Source organism: Triticum aestivum, chromosome 3D (genome assembly GCF_018294505.1).
Source record: "Triticum aestivum cultivar Chinese Spring chromosome 3D, IWGSC CS RefSeq v2.1, whole genome shotgun sequence".
NCBI lineage: Eukaryota > Viridiplantae > Streptophyta > Magnoliopsida > Poales > Poaceae > Triticum > Triticum aestivum.
In genome coordinates this window covers 148,862,030-148,881,368 of record NC_057802.1, presented here as the reverse complement: position 1 = coordinate 148,881,368, position 19,339 = coordinate 148,862,030, and the positions used below count along the sequence as shown (strand labels likewise).

The window sequence follows — 19,339 nt, the reverse complement described above, 5'->3', positions numbered from 1 at the left end:
GAGTATGTGCCTTCCTGAAAAGCTCTTATATTTACTCTTTCCAATGTTACGATAAATTGCAATTGCTTCAATGACTGAGATTATAGTTTGTTGGTTTTCAATGAAGTTTCTAATTCATACTTGACATTGTGAATAGATTATTACTTGAGCATAAGAAATCATATGACAATATCCATATATGTTGCTGTTATAAGAATGATCATGATGCCCTCATGTCCGTATTTTATTTTATCGACACCTCTATCTCTAAACATGTGGACATATTTATCGTTATCGGCTTCCGCTTGAGGACAAGCGAGGTCTAAGCTTGGGGGAGTTGATACGTCCATTTTGCATCATGCTTTTATATCGATATTTATCGCATTATGGGCTGTTATTACACGTTATGTCACAATACTTATGCCTATTCTCTCTTATTTTACAAGGTTTGCATGAAGAGGGAGAATGTCGACAGCTGGAATTCTGGGTTGGAAAAGGAGCAAATATTAGAGACCTATTCTGCACAGCTCCAAAAGTCCTGAAACTTCACGGAAGTCATTTTTGGAATTAATAAAAAATACTGAGCGAAGAAAGTACCAGAGGGGGCCCACACCCTGGCCACGAGGCTGGGGGCGCGCCCTACCCAACTGGGCGCCCCCTGCCTCGTGGGCCCCCTGGCAGGCCTCCGGTGCCCATCTTCTGCTACATGAAGTCTTTTACCCTGGAAAAAATCATAAGCAAGCTTTCGGGAAGAAACTCCGCCGCCACGAGGCAGAACCTTGGCGGAACCAATCTAGGGCTCCGGCAGAGCTGTTCTGCCGGGGAAACTTCCCTCCGGGAGGGGGAAATCATCGCCATCGTCATCACCAACGATCCTCTCATCGGGAGGGGGTCAATCTCCATCAACATCTTCGCCAGCACCATCTCCTCTCAAACCCTAGTTCATCTCTTGTATCCAATCTTTGTCCCAAAGCCTCAGATTGGTACCTGTGGGTTGCTAGTAGTGTTGATTACTCCTTGTAGTTGATGCTAGTTGGTTTATTTGGTGGAAGATCATATGTTCAGATCCTTTATGCATATTAATACCCCTCTGATTATGAACATGAATATGATTTGTGAGTAGTTATGTTGATCCCGAGGACATGGCAGAAGTCTTGCTATAAGTAGTCATGTGAATTTGGTATTCGTTCGATATTTTGATGAGATGTATGTTGTCTCTCCTCTAGTGGTGTTATGTGAACGTCGACTACATGACAATTCACCATTATTTGGGCCTAGAGGAAGGCATTGGGAAGTAATAAGTAGATGATGGGTTGCTAGAGTGACAGAAGCTTAAACCCTAGTTTATGCGTTGCTTCGTAAGGGGCTGATTTGGATCCATATGTTTCATGCTATGGTTAGGTTTACCTTAATACTTATTTTGTAGTTGCGGATGCTTTCAATAGGGGTTAATCATAAGTGGGATGCTTGTCCAAGAAAGGGCAACACCCAAGCACCGGTCCACCCACATACCAAATTATCAAAGTAACGAACGCGAATCATATGAGCGTGATGAAAACTAGCTTGACGATAATTCCCATGTGTCCTCGGGGGCGCTTTTCTCTATATAAGAGTTTGTCCAGGCTTGTCCTTTGCTACAAAAAGGATTGGGCCATCTTGCTGCACCTTGTTTACTTTCATTACTTGTTACCCGTTACAAATTACCTTATCACAAAACTATCTGTTACCGATAATTTCAGTGCTTGCAGAGAGTACCTTGCTGAAAACCGCTTATCATTTCCTTCTGCTCCTCGTTGGGTTCGACACTCTTACTTATCGAAAGGACTACGATAGATCCCCTATACTTGTGGGTCATCAACCGTTAATATTCTGAGGTCGTCGCCTTCCGGGGGTTGTTGTTCTGAGGTGTTTTTGGTGAGGAGATCCTCGCCGCTCTTGGCCACTTGCCGGAGTATCCAACATGCTCTAAGGCTGTGGGTTGGTGTGGTATCTGGTGTTGTGTGTATTTTACATGGCCTATCAAGCCATCCCTCCAGAACGGTTCCGCACCCCGTAATGGGCTTAGATTTCTTTACTATTGGGTCGGGCGCCCCAGGAGGGTGCATCCTTTTTGCCCGGGCGAGGGGCTGAGTGGAAACCTGTGGTTACCAGTGAGCTGCCTGAGTTTTTCAGGTGCTTTCCATTGCGCAGTACTTCTGTACTATGGTTGCCAAGTCAGCGAAGTGTAATACGCGACGGCGGTTGATGGCGTTGAGGATTCCTTCGTCCGTGCAATTGTTGCGGAATACTGAGATCGCGTCTTCGTCGCGGCAATCTTCAATCTTGTTTTTGACAAGGAGGAATCTGGCCCAGAAGTGATGGACCGCTTCCTAAGACTGCTGTCCTATGCACATGAGATCGCTTATATCTGGGCGGGTGGGTGGATTTAAATCCGAACCCTGACCCAATTTGGGATCCGGAGTTTGAAAAACTTCCGAACTTAATAGTTCGGGCTTCGGGATATCAATTGATTTTTTAGGCCCGTCGTCCGATTCTAGGTTCGGAGGGCAGGGCGTGTCTTTCCGCAGGCGGGTGTCCGATTTTCAAACTCGGAGATCCGGACATAGTCCATCCTCAGTATAGAGGAAGAGTTGTCGTCTTGCTCCTCTACTACTGCTATCTGATGGGTGATCGGTGGAGATTTAATTTCTCTCTGGTCGGGTTTAAGCCCAATCCGATCGTAGTCTGTAGCGACCCCAGGGCGGCGATGCGATCTAGAAGCTCGTTTAAAGACGACAACTCTACCGGATCCATCTGCTTGGAGTATTTGGAGTCAACACGAAGGAAGTTTTTGATGACCCGAGAAGTCATCGTCGGCTTGACGGCCGAACGGGCGGTCATGGTAAAGCCGCCCAGCCGAAGGGTTTGGCCTGGGGCCAGTGCTCCTCCGGAGGTGATATTGTCCTTGATAACAAGGCGAGTCATCGATCCCGTCTTTGACGTCACAGCGGAACTCTCAATGAAAGCACCAATGTCGATGTCAAAACCGGCGGATCTCAGGTAGGGGGTCCCGAACTGTGAGTCTAAGGTCGATGGTAACAGGAGACAGGGGACACTTTGTTTACCCAGGTTCGGGCCCTCTCTATGGAGGTAATACCCTACTTCCTGCTTGATTGATCTTGATGAATATGAATATTACAAGAGTTGATCTACCACGAGATCGTAATGGCTAAAACCCTAGAAGTCTAGCCTGTATGATTATGATTGCCCTCTACGGACTAAGCCCTCCGGTTTATATAGACACCGGAGGGGACTAGGGTTGTACAAAGTCGGTTACAGGGAAAGGAATCTTCATAGCCGGTCGCCAAGCTTTCCCTCCACGCCAAGGAGAGTCCCGTCCGGACACGGGAAGAGTCTTCGGTCTCGTATCTTCATAGCCCATCAGTCCGGCCCACGTCCAACAGGTCGGACACCCGAGGACCCCTTAGTTCAGGACTCCCTCAACGGGGGTGGAGATCATGAAGGTGGATCTCAACACCGTGTCGCCAAGGAAGAGGCCGTGGTTCGAGAAGATGCAGGCCGACATGCTCAAGTTCGACGACGAGTGACCTATACGGCGAGCGCCATCCTTTTTTGTCCGCTGGCAAGTGTGTTGGCATGACCACGGTCGCGATGGCGTGGTCGAACTCCCGCCCCTTTTTATGTGCTGGCATGTGTGCCGACTGCTGGCAAGTGCGCCAGCTGAACTGTGTGATGTTTTTCTGAAGCTGGCATTGTATGCCGACGCTGACATGGTGCTGGCATGAACTTCGGGCGACGACATGGCCGCTGGCATAATCTATGGCCGCAGGGGTTTTTCGAAATTTGCGTAGGAACATGAAATGGGTATCGAGCGTTGGACGCACTGCTGACCCAAATTTTAAAGAGGAGGACGCCGAACGGGTGACCGACCCAAACGAATAAAAAGCGGACAAAAACATCGTCCCTTCAAGTCGGCACGTGGGAGTTGCTCTTAGGCTTTTGAGCTTTGATGAAGCGCACAATGTTGCTATCGAGAAATGACCAGCACAGTATATAGGTACAAACGTGCGCACGTTACAAACATTCGCTCGCCGATCGATCTCCGTGCTGTTTGCGCTGGCCAGCAGAGCAGCCCAGCACGGCGGTATGCCCGGGCCGTTCAAAGGCTGCCTGCCTGTCACCGCCCTGCACCTCCGCAGTTCCTCCGCCGTAGCTCTGCAACCCCAACTGCCAAAAGATTCCGCACGCAAAAGATAGCTAGCGTACACCTCCTCCTCGCCTGCTTCGCTCTCTTCCTCCCTTCCCCCCTCCTACCGTCTCAACTCGCCACCCCGCGGTCTCCGCAACCCGACAGAGTTCAAACTCGTATTACTACTAGTACTTCAACAACCAAACCCCTAAACCCTACCCCCCGGTCCCCATTCCCACCCAACCAAAGCGCCCAGCTCCTCCGCTCTCCCTCCGAGCCGATGGCGTCCCCGTCGTGGGTCATCCTGAGCCGGAAGGCGACCGCGCCCGCCGCCGGCGACGACGGCCTCCCGCAGGCCGCCGCGCTCTCCCTCGCCCTCGCCGCGCCGCCGCGGGTCACCACCGTCAAGCTGCGCCCGGCCGCCTGCACCGTCGAGCCGGACCCCGCCTGCAGGCACAAGTCCCCCTGCGTCCTCGCCGCCGACCCCTCCGGCCTCCTCCTCCTCCTCACCCCGCCGCCCCTCTCCGAGCGGGACGACGGGGAGCTGCGCACCAGCCGTGACGCCAGAGGCGTCGAGCGCACCATCCGCATCGGCCGTGTCCCCAGGCCGCGCTACGTCGTCTGCGACCTCTCCTCCGCCACCGCCACCGCCTCGCCCGTCCCCGACCCCCACGATCTCATCTTCAACAACGACCTCGGCGTCATCGCCGCGCCAGGGGGCGGCGGCCAATTCATGGTGGTCGAGTTCCAGACCATCGTCGGCGGCCGCGAAGCCACCCTCCTCTGCTTCTCGTCCGAGAGCGGCAAGTGGGCCAGGAAGAAGGTCGCCAACCCCCTGCCGCGTTGGATGTGGACCTTCTCCGACATCGTCTCCCACGGCGGCAAGCTCTGGTGGGTGGATTGCGTGGCGGGCCTTCTCGCGTGCGATCCCTTCGCCGATGAGCCGGCCATGGAGTATGTCCAGCTCCCGGCTGGGGACGTTCAGCACGGCCATGGTTGCGGCTACTGCGCCGAGAGAGAGCTCGGCTCCCGCCGCGTCGTGCAGGTCAGCAACGGCGTCTTCCGGTGCGTCGAGATGAGCTGTGCAAGCCACGGCGCTCCCAAGGTTTCCATGCGCACGCTGGCTGACCCGAGCACCGCAGAATGGACGTTTGAGTACGAGGCGAGCTTTTCTGAGATCTGGGCCGGTGACTCGTACAAGGCGGCGGGGCTGCCGAAGAAGGCTCCCGTACTCGCTCTCGTCCACCCCAACAATCCAGACGTGGTATACTTCTTCCTGCAACAGCGCCTCTTCGGCGTCAACATGCGCGCTAGGGAGGTCGTGGAGTGCGAGCCCTTGGACCCGGCCAAGTCGCAGAAGAAAGGCAGCTACTCTTCCGGGCTGCTACTCTTCCGGGCTCGTTTTCCCATTTGAGCTTCCTCCCATGTTCTCCGCAGGTGATTTATCTCCCTACTAGCTTGCATGGAACTCTTCCCCGCGCTAGCACTTTCTGTCAATTATTGTGTTGCTCTTCTACTGGATGTTATGCCCTCTGTTACAGAACATGATCATGTGGCGTGTGCGTATGTAATTATGCATAACAAACAAGCTTACATTAGGTTCGACTGCTGTAGAGTGTGGATTGGTCTACTGCTCAGAGCTTAATTACCATATACCGTTGAGCTAGTACTCCCTCAGGTCCTTTTTACTCTGCATATAAGAATTGTCTGAAGTCAAACTTCGTAAAGTTTGACTATATTTATATGAAAAAATATCAACATCTACAACGCTAAAGTTATACAATATGAAAATTTAAGTCACGACGCATCTAACGATAATGATTTCACATTGTGAATGTTCATATTTTTTCCTATAAAATTGGTCAAACTTTACGAGGTTTGATTTCAGACAAATCTTATATGCGAAGTAAAAAGGACCGGAGGGAGTAGTATGTGGATGTTTCCTCCAAGCCATCTATTTATTCCTCATTTATTTCCAGTGAGAAACTTCATTTATTTTGCTGAAATTTCCCACGAGGCTTAATTGACGTATTTGCTGGCACTTTAGTCTGAGCTAGGAATAGAAGTGTGAATCATATATCTAGTTTACAGGGCCATGTGCATGTGGATTGAATGGCTAATTTAGCTACTTGTTCTAATGTGTGATGTGCCTGTGACTGTGTGGTACCATTAGAGGCATTAGCTAGCTTGATGTCATGGTTCCTGTATTATCTTTGTATGTTATTTCAGTGCTGCATAATTCATTTGCCGCTTCGTTATCAAGTGTCAGGTCATGAGCAATGTGTATATACATCATAGTTTTAACTTTTAAATAGGGCGCTATCTCGATGCTATAGCATTTGGAGGGGCATCATGCTAAGCCGTTTTGTGCCATTTAGCATGCTATAGCTCCAATTTAGGGTGCTAATGCTTTTAGCGCTATTTGCCATTTTCCCGCTATTTAAAACTATGGTATTACATAAGATGCATGATTTTATAACTGTTATCTTATCGTTTGCTGCCACCTTGTTTGTTTTGCATCTTTATCCAATTTTTTTAAGCACTACTACTACTATAGTTGTAGTGAATTTGCCTTCAGAATAAACTACCATCAGTTCCTTTTGTTTACCAATCTACCTTAAGACAGACTTAGGTAGTGGAGTCAGCTCACCCCGGAAATTGTCTTCAGTGCCAGTTGGTCCTTATATACCTTTGATTCCGAAGTAACAAATTGTCACCAGGAAATCCATGAGGGACACTTTTCATTGCCTTTCAAACCTTTTCTTTTGATTTTACCTTGGTACCTGTAATTTGAGTTTGTGGCCTTGTATAAGGGAATGGAGGGAGTATCACAACACTTTAACCGGCTTTTGTGTTGTTTTGGTTGCCCAATTTGAATTTCTTGAGAAAGACATATTCTCATGAACATTTGTTTAGAAACACAGCACCTTGAATTACCCAATTTGAGTTTCCTGAGAAAGGCATATTCTCATGAATACTCTTTACTTCAGTAACAGACTAACAGTACATGTATCAGTACTTCACCTATTTGGGAAGCCAAGTGCCATTATATCGGTTTTGAGTGTTAGCATATGGGCAGTAGTTAGGCATACAGGGGCATGCACTAACATTTTGTGTCTCATGAGAGCTAGTTTATTGACTGGATATAATCAGTTTGGTGATTGATGAATCTTTGTATAAACCATCCTACTCTTCGTTGTTGGTTTTTGATCCAAAGCTGAAACTGAGTGCATGCATCTTATTTCATTATTGGCAATTGTTATCTGCTACTGCTATCGCCAATTTATAGATGTTACCTTGTTAATGCTTATGTGTAAACTAAGTAGTACAAGCTATGAAACTAGGGGTTCAGACTAGATTAGAGTGATAGGAAAGCATGTACGTACATTATATAAAGATAATTAAATTCTAGTGAGGAGGAGATTAATTGATAGGAAGCAGTTGCTGATTTTATTCTTCTTTTGGGCAAAACACTGACATTTTGAAACTCATTTTCCTGGCATTATGTCAAGTTGTTTAAATGTTTTCCTAAAAAAGTTTGAATTATCAGGCAACCTGTTCGTCTCCACTGATTGGTATATTTGAATTATTATTATTATTAGTTCTTGAGACAGTGTCACTCTTATATACTGTACCAAGTTTCTGTTGTATCGGATTACAGTTTCTACTAGTATTTCCATAACTGGAAACTAGCGTGTTTTGTTCAAATACATTGCATGTATCCAGTATTTTGCCTAACATCTCTTAGCTTTTTTTTTGCGAAGGTTCATCAGGGCTGAGTGCTGGAGATGGCGTGACTGAAGCTTTGGTTGAAGGTTTATCAGGGTTGAGTACTGGAGATGCCGTGACTGAAGCAGCGTCAACCTCAACGGCTTCTGCTCCATCCGGATGCAACATAGTTTAGCAGGGTGGGCATTCCTCTTGCATTGTAAGAAGCTCCGAGCCAAGTGAAGTTTGTTGCGTGTCATGACTGGTTATCATGTAATGGGCTCCGTTTGCCTGTGAACAACTCGATATGTTTTGCTACTTGTGTCCATGGTAGTTTCCTTTTCGACCTGGACCAATATGTACTGATACTATGGCTCATGGTACTGTATGGCTCATTTCACGAGCTGCCCTGACAATGTGGAAGGATCTATAAGTTTGTTATTGTTATATGCCTCTACTTACTTTTTTGACAACACAATCTCCTTTTATTCATTCACTGGTACTCCCTCGGTTCAGGGATATAAGATGTTTTGGATATTTCAATATGGACTACATACAGTCCAAAATGAGTGAACAAACCCGAAAGTGCTCTTTTGATTTTGAGCTCACATGCTCCCTGATAGAACAGTAAAATCTGAAAAAATAGTAAACAAATTCAAAATAAATTCTTATTTCTTTTTGTGATAAATATTGATGAGTGTTTTAACTGCCCGCAAAGTTTTGTGATGAAATAACATTGGTGTAGGTCTGGCAAAAATAACAAAATCGATGCTTCAAAATGCTTCCAACAATAGTCTTTTTGGCACATTATTTTTTTCCAAACCTCCATGAAATGATTGTTTGGTCGCTATTTGAACTTGAGGCCTTCTGTATTTATGTTTTGCAGTTTCATAAAGTGTTAGCGAGAAACACGCAAACCACCCCTCCCGAGCACCCACCGTATACCAGGAAATCCTCGAAAAATTATTGCCCTCACTTCTACTTCCTCCGTTCCCAAATATTTGTATTTCTAGAGATTTCAATGAGTGACTACATACAAAGCAAAATGAGTGAATCTACACTCTAAAATATGTCTACATACATCCGTATGTTGTAGTCCATTTGAAATGTCTAGAAAGACAAATATTTGGGAACGGAGGGAGTACCATTTTTAGGTCATTGACGACCCAAAGAACTTCATGCAGGTGCGCCTCCGGCCTGCCCAGGACGAAAAACCCATTTTTGTCATAGAATAGGTGCCCACCATATCCATGATGATACGTGTTGTCACAGTTATCATCACTTTCATGATAGACATTTTTTTCGTTCGGGCCATAATGTCACGGATGTATCTATTTCCTGTAGTGAAATATTCAGGCAAAATATTGGGCGTTTAATGCCTAAACCTCATTTGTCCCCAAGGAATTTTTTTTCTGCTACCATACTAACCCCCTCTCTCGCTGCTGTTCGGGATAGCATTCCATGTTATCCTTGCTCTTTACCTTCTCCCTGATCGATCTACGTGATCTTGGGTACCTACAGGGCCTTAGAACGAGAAGATGACAAGACACAACCCCGTTGGAATCAGATAAATACAAATAACATCAAATACGCAAAGTCATTCCAGTAATCACATGCACAAATACGCAAAGTCATTCCAGTAATCACATGCACAAATACATAGGGTTGCAAGGCCTTGCATCAATACATTGCCTTACCGAATTATTCACACGCAGCTATCGGATCGCAAGATGAACTCATTGAAGATGACATCAAGATAAATTATTGATTGATAATATGTCTTACAATAGGAGTGCGGCGATTTGGCTCCCGGGCTCAGATGAGCCCGGGCCAAATGAAAAAATCAAAAAAATAGAAAAAAAATTCAAAAAACTCTGAATTTTTTTTTGCAAGAAAGATGCTTGTATGCGTGATGTTCGTCCAGAATTTGGTGCAGTTTTGACATTCGAGGAGCGCGCGACAAAAAAGACAAAATCCATCTCTGTGAGTAAGGTTACTGTTCATGAACGGTTTTGGCCGGTTTTCACTTTTTTGCCACGAGCTCCACAGATGTTCAAATGGGATGAAAATTTGCACGCACATCATGCACTCAAACATCTTGTACCACGAAAAAATTTGAATTTTTTTGAACACTTTTTGTATTTTTTATCGCGTTACTGTTCATCGGGTGCATCTGAGCCCGGGCTCCAGGATGAATTATCCTTACAATAGTTGCTAGATGCGATACACTGATTACAATTTAAGATGGATGGCTGCGGTGATGACAGTGGCAGAGGCTATGAAGACGAAATGGGAAATGGCGGCGGCTAGGGTTGGAAGACGGGTTTTGGTTCTACATTTCACAAATGATGCTCTCCATGTTGATATTCTAGCATTGACCCCTTTATAGAAATTGGTCACGTGGACAATTTGGAGCCGGCGGTGTGTGGTGCGAGCGGGTGCGCTCGTACCATGCGCCCTCTTGTGCTCCATGAAACCTATTGCGCCTCCTGTTGACTTTCCTCTTCTACCTAACTTTGTATTTCCTTGTATATGATGATATCCTTCAATGTTTAGTCCCTTTTCCCGCAGAATCACATTAAATAAAAGGGTTTCACGATCTCTCACATTCATTAGTCATTATTGCCAATATCAGAGTGATTTTCTTGGAAATTCCGGAATTATCCGGTTTAAACAATGGTGCAATGAGCGCAAAAATATCACTCATCAACCTCCCCAAGCTTAAACATTGATCATCCTCAAGAAAGAAAGAAAACTCAACCATAAGGAACTTAGTTGTTTAAACAAAATAACGGGAAGATTTTGGTTCACTAACAATTGGTACACCTAGATAGCCCTCCGCTTTCTTGACCTGAAAACTTAGTACAGTTGTAGCAGTGGCTTGGTTATTTATGCAAGATTGAAGAAAGAAGAGCAAGATTAAAGAGAGGAGGGTTGGCTCATGGCCGCTTCAGAGAAAACCAAGATGCTGACCATGAAGATGGACGTGTTGGATCCCGATGAGACCGAAATCGTGCAAGCCGTCCGTGCAAAGATGTTGAAACGCTTAGCGACAGAGATAACAGAGGTGTAAGTTGCTGACGAGCCGGCGACAAAGTGATGATGGAGGTGGGATGGCCAGCCGGTCTGAGAGGGCATAATTTGCACTGACTGCCGAACTAAAACTTTTGTTATCGGGTGCATGTAAAAACTAATGAACAATCGCTGGTTTCTGGTTGTGAAGTATACATATGCACTTTTATTTGCTCATCAAAATTGCTACCAATCATTATTTGCAGTTCAAATGTATTCAGATGGGGCCGAACTGGACCGATGTTTTGGACACAACGATGAATGAAAGTCCCGTATCTATGTTCGCCAACGTGTCCACATACGGATAGTGACTTGGGAGGACGGCGATGAAGATAACCTAAGAGCTTCTACAACTGCATATAGTTAATCCGTCCCTTCAAACGTCCGCGAACGCGGTCGGTCGCGCGAAATAGTGACAGGTAATCCCACAAATTATCATTTTCACAATATGGTACCTCATTTAGCAAACCTCAAATCCATACAACCACATGCATCGTAAACTATTGCTATGATCCAACACAAAGCGTCCGGCCACTACATCAATACATGCCATAGGACTACAAATAGTTGGCATGTTCTACTAGCTATCGACAAAGATTGTTGACGACTGCACTTGCCCTTCCCTGTGTCAGCGTCCTTGGCATCTTTGTCGCGGCTGAAAGAACATGCGGTGCCCCCATGTTTCGTTTTGGTAATTGATGACAATCTCTATGGACTAATGGTTGCCTTAAGTTATATTTGAAGGATTTGTCCATAGGCATTTCTTGAAGTCCATGTGTTGGTTTCAAGGAGTTTATGTGGTGACCAAGGTGTTATTAAGGAATTATCCAAAGATTGGTCATGTGAGAGTTGAGCTTATTGCAAGCATGTCTTGAAGAAGAAGATTGTGTGATCATTCATGTTTACCTTCAAGACATCATCCAAATGAAGAGAGTTGGAAAGAGTCAAGGTTGATCAAGACTAAGTCAAGAGTGAATCAAGTTGATCAACACACAAAGCGCACAAGATGTACCGAGGGATCAAGCGATCCCATGGTATGGTAAGCATTGCCAATTACGCTTTGTGTACTAACCCATGGTCTTCGTGAGAGTTCTTTGTGGGGTTAGGTTGCGGTGTGCAAGTTCAAGTGAAGCGGGCAAGTTCAAGTAAAGCATCACGAAGAGATCAAATGCTTGAAGCTTGCCATCCATTGTGGTGACAATGGACTTGTGAAGATGTGCGGAAGGGTGGCTCACCCATAGTGGAGTATGGGGGAGCAATCAACTAGTCTTCATCGAGCCAACGCAATCAAGAAAGGTGGTCCATCTTGAGGGAGTCAAGATCGTCATCATCTAGCTCAAGTGGACCATGTGCAAGGCAAAGATTTGCTCTTGATAGGTTTTCTATTTTACCGGTCTCATGATGGTAGTTGGGAGACCGGGTTATAGGATTGATTGTCGTACTATCAAGGGGGGCTCTTGATGAGTAGCTTGATCGTATCGTTCATAGAGAGCTCAAACCATTGCATCCTTGCATCATCTTTATTGGTTCTTGTTTGGTTCTTCTCTTTGTGAGTTTTGGAGCTTATGGTCATCTTGATGACAAGCTTGAGTTCATCGAAAACGGAGTTCACTCGCATCATCTATGATGTTTTCAATGTTGGAGGTTATGCCGATTCTTACTCTTTTGATGCTACTCGTCGTCTTGTATCCAACAAGCTTGAGTTTGCTCAATTCGGAGCTCATATGAAGAAGTTTTGGCAGTTCTGTTTGGTCCCAGCGGTAGTACCGCGGGCCGGAGCGGTAGTACCGCTTGGGTGCTACAAGCGGCAGTACCGCTGGTAGCCCCCAGCCGTAGTACCGCTGCGGCTTTGTGCTAGTATCGCCTCGATTCGAGGGGTCTTTTTCCGTGTCGGGTTTTACGGTACTAGCCGCGGCAGTGGAGGCGGTAGTACCGCTCGTGTGCGGTAGTACCGCCCTGACCACCGCGGTAGTACCGCTTTGGGCCCAGCGGCAGTACCGCGAGGGGGAGCGGTAGTACCGCTGGCCAAGCGGTAGTATCGCTCTCTGCAGGGCTGCTATGGGGGTAACGGTTGGATTTTCCCCCTCCTATAAAAGGGGGTCTTCTTCCCCAATGAACCTTATCCTTTGAGCTCGTGTTCTTCCCCCATTGTTGACCTTCTTCGAGCTTGCTAACTCTCAATCCCTCCATGGATTCTTGCTAGTTTTTGAGGGAAAAGAGAGAGGAGATCTAGATCCACATTTCCACCAATCACTTTCTCCTCTATGTGAGGGGAACCCCTTGGATCTAGATCTTGGAGTTCTTGGTGTTCTCCTTCTTGTTCTTCCTCTCATTTTCCTCCCTAGCATTAGTTGCTTCGGTGGGATTTGAGAGAGAAGGACTTGGGCACTCCGTGTGCCCTTGCCATTGCATTTGGTGCATCGGTTTGAGTTCTCCACGATGATACGTGGAATTTACAAGTTGAGAAGCTTATTACTCTTGGGTGCTTGGTACCCTTTAGCTTGTTCCTCTTGGGTGCTTGGGCGCCCTAGACGGTTCGTGGTGTTCGGAGCTCAATCATTGTGGTGTAAAGCTCCGGGCAAGCGTCGGGGTCTCCAATTAGGTTGTGGAGATCGCCCCGAGCAATTTGACGGGTTCCGGTGACCGCCCCCAAGGGTTGCCAAAGTGTACGGGTTCGGTGACCGCCCCCAAGGGTTGCCATTTGTACGGGTTCGGTGACCACCCTCAAGGGTCCCTTAGTGGAATCACGGCATCTTGCATTGTGCGAGGGCGTGAGGAGATTACGGTGGCCCTAGTGGCTTCTTAGGGAGCATTGTGCCTCCACACCGCTCCAAACGGAGATTAGCATCCGCAAGGGTGTGAACTTCGGGATACATCGTTGTCTCCGCGTGCCTCGGTTATCTCTTACCCGAGCCCTTTACTTATGCACTTTACTTTGTGATAGTCATATTGTTTCTGGTCATATATCTTGCTATCACCTAAGTAGTTTTTCTTGCTTAGCATAAGTTGTTGGTGCACATAGGTGAGCCTAGTTGTTGTAGGTTTTGTGCTTGAAAAATTAACCGCTAGGTTTATTCCGCATTTATTCAAGCCTCAATCGTAATTATTTTAAAGCGCCTATTCACCCCCCCCCTCTAGGCGACATCCACGATCTTTCAGCGGCGTTGCGCTCGAAGATGCAAAATGGTTCAAGCCGGATCTGCTCCTCGTAGAAGTTGTTCGAGTTGTCACTGTCCTCCTTCTCCTCTTTAGGGGGCAGTCCGACCATGACACGGACCGCTCAGTTTTTCTCTCGGACGAGGGCATGCGTGTTCCTCCTTTGTCGCTTCTGGACGATGCGGGCACGAACCACTTCCTCGTCCAAGGCAGCGCACGATGCGGCATCATTCGTGTTCGCCTCTGCATTTTCGGCAGCGAGGTGGGCCTTGGCCTCCCACGCCCTCTCCTTCACACGGCGGGGTACACCTGTCCCTGTAACACTCAAATGCCTCCGCACCAGAGATAGGGCGACAAACGGAGCTCGAGCCTTCAGCCCTGGCGGATCCGAGCTCCAGTTGCGCCGATGCAACGGATTCTCCTCGGATCAAATCCAACCTCGGTCGGGTGCACTCTTCCCAGCGACGGAGGGTCATGCAGACGACCATAGCCTCCTCCTCCCCACATGAGACGATGCCCTAGTCGATGGATCAGGAGTGGCCAGAGTCGATCCACTGCCCGCGATGCCAGAGAAGGTCGAAGATTGCTAAAAGGGAGCTTGCGGCGGACTAAAGTGGGATGGCTAAAATTTGATCCGGAATACGGATGGGTACGAATATGTGTGGAGTCGAGGTGGGCCAGCGTGGATTGGATCTGACATAGCGGATGCGTCTCGGCCTCCCTATATCAGCCTAGATTTCGGCTGGATATGATTAGCCCATACTTATAGGGCCGGTAAGTCGAGTTGGAATTTTGTGACCGGTCATTATGCCATTCGCGCGGGCGTAGGGATTTGGGAGGCCGGTTGTAGATGTTGTAGGTATACTGCATGTTCTTTGGTAATCGTTTGGGAACGGACGACGCTCGGCCGGTCGCGTCCCTCACACGTGTCCAATGCGGGCCCAGAAGCCTTATCTCCACCACCGCTTTCTTCTTATCCAAACGAAGCACATCTCCTTCCTCTGTTCAATCCCCTCCCCTTCCGCTCCCTTCCTTCTTTCAATCTGGCCAGCCGGTGAGAGCCCTCCGCCATGCCATCTCCTCTACCCATGCCGGCAGTCGAGGTCGTGGGCGTCGAAGGCGGCTGGGCCTGTGTGCTGCAACCGGCCACGACGGGCAGCCGCGCGCCCGGGGCAACGGCCTGGCCGTGCACCACCCATGCATCTGTTGTCCTCGGGCGTCGCGCTACTTGCTCCGACGAGGCTGAGCTACAAGTGGCGACCGGTCACCAGAGAAGATGTGAACCGCAGCGAGACATGCTGCAACCGGCCTCGGCGGAAGCTGGGACCGCATGGTGGCTTGCTGCAACCGGGGGCGTTGAAAGAGCTGCGACGACGCCGATGATGCTGGAACCGGCGAGCTTTTTTGCTGGAACCGGCGGCAGGAGGTGCTACTACCATGATAGCAAAATGTTGGAACCAACCGCCGCGGCCTCCGGCAGGTTTTTTTTTTGCTTCAAACAGCCATTGATTTTGCTGGAACCATTAATTTTTTTTGCTGGAACCTGTGATTTCCATGTATGCGAGTACAGAAGCATTTTTTTTGTTCTGGGATCATAACTTTTGGTGCGACCGACCAGAAATTCTGCTTCAACAAGCCATTGTTTTGCTGGAACCATTAAGCAATTTTGCTGGAATCAGCGATTTCCATAAAAGCAAGTACAGAAGCATTTGTATTTTTATTGCTGGGATTGCAATTTTTGGTGCGTCCAGCGAGAAATTTTGCTTTAATCAGCCATCTTTTTTGTTGGAATCATCAAGGTTTTTTGGCTACCACCTTGTTTTGTTTTTTGCTAGAATCAGGCTAAAATTTGCTACCATGGTCTTCTGATTTTGCTACAACCAACGGGGGGTTGCCGTGAATCCTGGCGATGAGATCTAGTATGGAACAGCAGGGGCGGCGCGTTGCTGCAGGGGGGGGGAGGGGAGAGGACGGCGCGCGCACCAGACGAGCTGTGCGAGATGCGGAAGGCAACCTGTGTTACGCGAGGAAGAAGGACCTTTGGGGCGAACCGTTTTTCTCAGATCCGACGGACTAGACACCTGCCGGGCCGCGCGTGACCGGCCGAATTTGGTCCGCGGGCGCCTAGTTCTTTTGTGAGTTGTGAGAGACAGCGTGGCTGTGTCCGTCAAAGCTGCGTTTGCCCCAACTCCTGCACGGCACCACGCCTCCCAAGCTGCTCGTCTGCCCCGCAGACTCCAAAACGGCAACTGCCAAAGGCCATCGTGTATAAGGCAACAGAGCTCCATCCAACGACTCGTCTCGTCGTCGCAGCAGCGCGGCAAATTTGACAAATTTGACAAATCACAGAATGAACTATCCGTGAAACTATTTCACGCGGTTGACCTTTTTGTGTGACGCCACACGAAGGCGCCACACTACACTGTGCAACGCCTCACAGATAGGCGCTACACGGCCAGCGTCGCACCCGTGCGATCAGAAAATTACTAAGTCAGTGTGCAGCGCCTGGGAGCTAGGCGCTACACAGTGTGGCGCCTAACTCCCAGGCGTTGCACTAGTGCAGCGCCTGAGAGCTAGGCGCCACGGGTCAGCCGCGTGAAATAGTTTCACGGACAGTTCATTCTGTGATTTGATTTCGTCTATAGGTCAAATTTGTCAAATTTGCCTAGCTGTGCCGCTGCAAAAGCCACGACAAAAGCCCAAGAATTGTTGCCACGGAGAGAGAAAAGAAAGAGAGGAGCGATTCAAAGTCGTAGTACAAACGCATCAATCCCCCATCCACTCATCAGTTTAGTTCATCAACACCCTCGTGGAGAAAACCACGGGGTGGAAGTAGCCTTGAGGCCAATTTCAATGTTCGATCTCAAACGGACGTACGTTTCATCTGCTTTCTGTCCGTTTAAGATGGCGTTTCATCTGCTTTCCGTCCGTTTAAGATGGCATTGAGGCCGTGTCCGTCCGGGATTGTGGATGCAACGACCGTGCGTCCAACACGCGGCCGCATCTCGTCCGTTCACCACCACACTAAAATGAAAATGATGCATATGAAATGGTTCAAATCAAACATAGAAATCTGAAATAGTCTTACAACCCAATCAAAATTTGTCTGCATGACAAGAAAACAATATCAAATAGTCTTACAACCCAATCGAAATTTGTTTGCATGACAAGAAAGTAAACTGATAGATGTACTGGTTGCCAATGTGAGTCCACACGTGCTCAACCAAGTCATCCTGGAGCTGGACATGAGTATGCCAATCACGCAATTCCCGATAAAACTTGACAAATTGTTCAAAGGTTGCAGGAGGTGCATGCTCAGGCTCAACATTCCCTTGGCCGTAGATGGTATCGTCGCGCTCATCCTCCACGGTCATTTTGTGCATGATCACACAAGAAGTCATCACCTTCCAAAGCTTCTTCGTGTTCCATGTCAATGCAGTGTTACGAATGATACCCCACCAAGACCCGAGCACACCGAAAGCACGCTTCACATCCTTCCTAGCACTCTCTTGCATTTGGGCAAACCTCTGTCTCTTCTCTCCTTGCGGATTGTGTATGGTCTTCACAAGAGTGGACCACTGAGGATAGATGCCATCAGCTAGGTAATATTCCTTGTTGTAATGGTGGCCATTGACCTCAAAGTTGACCTCCGGGGAGTGCCCTTCTGCAAGCCTTGCAAACACCGGAGACCGCTGAAGAACACTAATATCATTCTGAGAACTAGTCATGCTGAAGAAAGAATGCCATATCCAGAGATCTTGTGAAGCTACAGCTTCAAGTATAACAGTGGCACCTTTCACATGCCCCTTGTGATGCCCCTGCCAAGCAAATTGACAGTTCTTCCACTTCCAGTGCATACAATCTATACTACCAATCATGCCCGGAAAAGCCCCTCTCGGCATTGATCGTCAACAACCTCTCTGTATCAGTGACAGTTGGCTCTCTGGGGTACTCCGGGCCAAACACTTCCACCACGGCCATGCAAAAACTATACAATGAGAGGAGACATGTGGACTCACTCATGCGAACATACTCATCCACAAGATCACCAGGAATTCCATATGCAAGTATGCGGATAGCTGCAGTGCATTTCTAGTATGAAGAGAAACCAAGCTTGCCTAGGGCATCCTCTTTGCACTCAAAGTATGGTTCATACACGACCACTCCCTCGCGAATACGATTGAACACATGCCTTCTCACTTGGAATCGGCGACGAAATTGATGTGGCCTGAAGAGTGCACCATCCTTAAAGTAATCGGCATAGAGAAGGGTGTGGCCTTTCTCCCTATTGCGGTCTAAGGCCGGAGCATGGCCGGGGATTGATCCCCTGTACCGAGGCCGCTTCCTACTAATGTGTTCATGTACGACCAATGCAGCCACAAGCTCTTCACCATACGAGGATGAATCATCCGATGAGCAAATGAAGCTATGAAAGAAAAAGTCATCACCACTATCCATTGTACCTTTTGAGCAATCCGTCGAACGCCTTGCCGTCATGCTGGGGAAGCCGCCGGATAGTGCACGCCCTGCTCCCCTCGCAGGCAGCAAAACAAGGCTTTGGGGTCGGTGGTGCTGGAGGGCGAAGAGGTTTGGGAGGACGGGCGACGCCGACGACCGTAGATTCTCTCCCACCGGCAACAAGGAGAACACCAGCCAAATGCTTTTCAGAAGGCCGGTGGGGAGACGGCCATGGCATGGCGAGGTGCTGGTTGGGATGGCCCTTGTGGAAGACAACGCGACCGGGGAGGGTGGTGGCGGCGGCAATGTCGGGGGCGGAGGGAGGTAGAGGAAGAAAAAAGAGGGGTATGTCTCCCCGACGGGCGGGCCAGGGCAGGACAAGGGCAGGCGCCCCTTGCGTCCGCGCGTGTCCGTTTGACCACAAACTTGGCCCAAACTTGGGCCGGGAATGGGTCGAAAGAGGACAGAAAACGGACGACAGTCCGTTTGCGGCCGCACGTTGGAAGGCTTGCTTTGTCCGTTTACCCTTAAACGGACGTGGGCGAACAGGATGGGGTCTCGCGTTGGAGTTGACCTAAACCCCTGGAAATTAGGCGGCTAAAACCCTACTACTACTACCCTGACACACATTCCCATCGTTCACGGGCATCGGCATCACTCCACTACTCCACCCTTCTCCGGTCTCCTGCTAAAATGGCTCCGCCGGCGTGGGTCATCCTGGGCACCGTCCTGCGCGTGTCGGAGCAGCAGGACGCGGACCTCTCCCTCGAGCTCGCC

General features: G+C 48.5%; 1 protein-coding gene across 2 annotated transcripts; it reads left to right on the top strand.

Moving 5' to 3' along the window:
- The first annotated feature begins 4,160 nt into the window (after positions 1-4,160).
- LOC123074387 (uncharacterized) lies at positions 4,161-8,317 on the top strand. 2 transcript variants are annotated; one of them, XM_044497251.1, is made up of 2 exons: positions 4,161-5,605; positions 7,942-8,317. In XM_044497251.1, exon 1 carries the CDS (start codon positions 4,449-4,451, stop codon positions 5,580-5,582), a length of 1,134 nt encoding a protein of 377 aa, XP_044353186.1. In that variant the 5' UTR covers positions 4,161-4,448; the 3' UTR covers positions 5,583-5,605; positions 7,942-8,317. The 2 variants fall into 2 exon arrangements, with proteins under 2 accessions (XP_044353186.1, XP_044353185.1); XM_044497250.1 differs by having other exon boundaries at positions 4,164-5,605; positions 7,933-8,317.
- The last annotated feature ends 11,022 nt before the right edge of the window (positions 8,318-19,339 follow it).

Excerpts from the sequence above, each read along its gene's own strand:
- LOC123074387 (XM_044497251.1), top strand. The coding sequence starts at position 4,449 with ATGGCGTCCCCGTCGTGGGTCATCCTGAGCCGGAAGGCGACCGCGCCC.